The 4,164-nt window shown below is 32.8% G+C and overlaps 1 protein-coding gene across 1 annotated transcript; it reads left to right on the forward strand.

The window, feature by feature from the left end:
* Positions 1 to 1,262: 1,262 nt before the first annotated feature.
* Positions 1,263 to 3,874, forward strand: LOC104211013 (uncharacterized). The gene is made up of 5 exons (XM_070166235.1): positions 1,263 to 1,608; positions 1,844 to 2,048; positions 2,261 to 2,811; positions 2,972 to 3,582; positions 3,731 to 3,874. Exons 1-5 carry the CDS (start codon positions 1,263 to 1,265, stop codon positions 3,872 to 3,874), a joined length of 1,857 nt encoding a protein of 618 aa, XP_070022336.1.
* Positions 3,875 to 4,164: the final 290 nt, after the last annotated feature.

Raw genomic sequence — 4,164 nt, forward strand, 5'->3', positions numbered from 1 at the left:
CGCAGAAAAGCAACGAAAGATTCAAAAGGTTTATGCGAAAGTTTTTCTCTCATTTGTGTGTGCTGATGATTGAGGCTGTGATATATGGGGAAAAAATTCAATTTTTTAGTAATTTAGTAATAAAAGGTGAAGAGAGTGCTTTTGATCAGCCATTCACAACATGCCGAAGTGACATGCTTAAACTACTTTAGAACAAAAACTAAGTGGAGAATGATTTTGGCGTAATTATTCTTTCATAAATTTGCTTTTCACAAAAAAGAGTCATCTTTGTCAAATAACTTCTAGAAAATCTAATAAAGTAGATGCATCAGACTTGACCCCAAATTATCCAATTGATAGAACCAATACTATTTCTTAAAATCACATCAGCAGACAATGTTGACTGACACTGGGCTCTTCTTCTTCGTCCTTTTACTCTTTGTTGGAGTTTGGCAGTTTGAGGCTGTGGGATGTTTGGACCAAATTGAAGAAAAGTTCTTGTTTGCATTTGAACTATAATACTACACAGTTTTAATTAGTTTAAGGAGAATTTGAAACTTGTTAGCAGCTAGAGTTCTTTTTGAAAAAAAAAAGGAAAAACTAGAACTCAGATTCATCGGTTATTCCAGGATTAAGTAGTAACTCTGAGACACGATATACAGTTCTATCCTATGGCTGTAAGGTTCGAGTGTCACAAACTTTTTCTCTCTATTTTCCCTACTTCCAACAAAATCCGACTTTTAACATATTTGGTCGGTCGGTTAATAATAATTATAGCACTAGTCAAATATACAAAAACTATAGATGCATTATGTATAAAATATGAATAATAACATGTATGTAATACATTAATAATTAAAAAGTATATTTAATGGCTATTATTTTGCTGGGAAACTATACTATGTAAAATTTCGAACAACAAATGGCTAAAATAAAATTGGGAAATTTTCGATCCTATACCATATAGGAAACTATATTACCAAATATGTTCAAAATCTGCATATTACCCTTCATGTTAATAGTATTTCTACATAATATATACAATGCATTAAATAAGAAATTATTATAGTTGTAGGATTCCTTATTTAGGTGAGCTAAAAAGGGGGAATTAAATATTTTCCAGATCTTCCAACGCAAATCACGCACAGTAATCATTATCGTCTACTTCGTTACAAACTTCCAGTACTCTGTTTTTTGCGCAAAACTCTGTTTCAACATTTTCTCTGATTTCACAAATAAAAATCGACAAAATCCTCTACAATTCTTCTGCAACAAAAGCAATTATGGCAAAGATACCAATTATGCTACAATCGAATGGGAATTGGGATAGCTATGGGAGATTTAGAGAATTCGAGGTCGATGGCATTGTAGTCGATGACGATGCGACTTATAGTCTATTGATTTCTACAATAGCACAACAATTAAGGATTGATACATCCGAAAAAATTATAGAAATCAAATACATTGTCAACGAGCATTGTCCTCCAATGGAAATTAGGAACGCTATGGGTGTTCGTGTATACATGGAGACGAAAAAGGAAAACAAAAACTTAGGATCATATTCACTATGTATAACTGTTCGCGATTTCAATATGGAATTGAGTATCACCAATAAGAACACATCTGCAGGTGTGCGATGTTATTTTTTCTATGAAATTCTGGTAAATTGTAAATGAACTACAATTTATCTACATTGTATCTACAAATAAACTACTTATATATATCAGTATGGATTTCTGTAATATCTACAAAAGTTCTACATTTATTCTACATTTGAAAAATTAATATGAAATACTGAATTTCAACCTTTCTACAAATTTTCTACAAACTGGTGATGACAATATTTATATTTATTTTCATGCAGGTTCATCTGGAATACTAACGTTACTTGATATGCCAACATCTCCCGTTATAGAGGAATATGAAAGTATAATAATAACAGATAGTACACCAAGTTCTATTGAAGTAGGACAAGTATACCAAGACAAGGAAACAATTGCAACTGCAATGAAACATTATTCTGTCATGCACCAGTTCCAATTCAGGGTTAAAAGATCTAGTGCTAGAAGGTATGAACATATGAAATAGTCAAATATTATTATTTTTTTAATTTTGTAGTTTATTTATAATTTTTTACTTCTTCAGTTTTCCTTGTGATAATGTTTAGCAAAATTATAGTTAAAATGTAGTTATATTGTAGTTGTTATTGTATAATGTGATTGTTTAAGCTAAAATAAATTTTAAATTTTATCCCATTATTTAAAATGTATTTATTTTGTAGCTACTGGCTGATATGTGTTGGTGAAAACTGTACATGGCACTTCAAGGCAACTAGCATAAATGATTTTGCAATGTTCAAGGTCAGAAATTTGGACAAACAGCACACATGCTCTTTAATGGACAATACATTCATACAACGCAAACCTACTGCCATGGTAGTTGGTAGTATAGTTATTCCAAAATATTTTGATCCTAAGATAATTTACACCCCAAAAGACATTCAATTTGACATGTTGTCTGAACACGACATGAATCTAACCTATATGCAAGCCTGGAGAGCAAAGGAAAAGACTTTACAGTTTTTGAGAAGTCATCCGGCTGACTCCTACAACAAATTGCCTAGTTATTTGTATATTCTAGAGAAGACCTATCCGGGGTTTGTAGTTAAATTGAAGAAGGCAGACGATGACTGTTTCTTGTATGTATTTGTTGCGATTTATACGTCAATCAGTGGTTGGGAATATTGTAGGCCAGTTGTAGTAGTTGATGGGACCTTTTTAAAGTCAGCGTACAGGGGAATAATACTAACAGCTAGTACAATGGATACAACAGGTACTGAAGTTTTATTAGTAGAAATATTGTAGCTTGTATTCTTTTTTAGTACTTGCAGATTAATTGTAGATATATTGTAGAATAATTGTAGTTTGTATATATATGTCTTCTTCTGCATTTTTACTGTAGCCAATTAATTGCTTATTGCCACATAATGTAGGTACCATATTACCATTGGCATATGCTGTTGTTGATTCAGAGAATGACGCATCATGGAAGTGGTTTTTTGAGCAATTCAAGCTCGTGTATGGTGAAAGAGCAAACATGTGTGTTATTTCGGATCGGAATGATAGTATCTTGAAGGCAACATCTATTGTTTATCCCGGTATGCCACATTATTCATGCATGTGGCATATTTGGACAAATATACGAGTAAAGTTCAAGAAGGGACATCTTAAGCTAAGTGAATTATACTTTGCCATGGCGCGGTCATACACACTTGATGAATTTAATGAAAGGATGTCAAAGATTGAGGATATTGACCCCCGTGTTAAAGCATACTTATACGATATTGGATATCATAGATGGTCTCGAGTACTTGCAATAGTGAACAGAACTTGGACTATGACATCAAACAAAGCAGAGTCGTTGAATGTTATAACAAAATATGCAAGAGAGTTGCCGATAGTAGAATTATTAGAGTATATGAGGACCCTTCTTGAACGTTGGACGAAAGAAAAATTATTGAAAGCAAAGGGTACATTCACATACCTTGGATATAAATTCAACAAAGAGTTGTATGACAACAAAACATTGTCGCACAAGCTTAGAGTAAGATCTGATTATTTATTGAATCAAATTTATAAACAACACAATGTAATTTTTTTATTGATATTTTGTAGATGTTTTGTAGATATTTTGTATATAACTTGATTTTAACCATATATGAATTGTTTTTTTGTTTGTAATGTACTCGTAGGTGAGGGCTTCAACAGACTACATACATACAGTAATAGATGGTGTGAGGCGCTATATTATTTGTCTTGAAAACAAGAAATGTAGTTGTGGGCAATTCCAGCTTGATGAACTACCTTGTCCACATGCTTTGGCTACTTTAAGATAAAGGGATGAGTCCTTTGAAGAATATTGTTCTCCTTATTATACAAGGGCGAACCTCTTGCGTACGTATGAAATACCAGTAAATCCGCTGCCTGATGAAAGCAAATGGAATGTGCCACAACATATAACTGAAGAAGTAGTAAATCCACCTAAAGGAGGGAAAAGGCAGCCATGAAGACCTCAGAAAGAAAGATACAAAACATATGATGAAATAAATTCAAAGAAGTACAAGGTTTCATGCGGCAACTGCGGAGGAGAAGGGCATAACAAAAGATCTTGCAAGAATGCATCCAA

The sequence above is a fragment of the Nicotiana sylvestris genome, chromosome 2, assembly GCF_000393655.2.
Source record: "Nicotiana sylvestris chromosome 2, ASM39365v2, whole genome shotgun sequence".
In the NCBI taxonomy this organism is placed as follows: domain Eukaryota; kingdom Viridiplantae; phylum Streptophyta; class Magnoliopsida; order Solanales; family Solanaceae; genus Nicotiana; species Nicotiana sylvestris.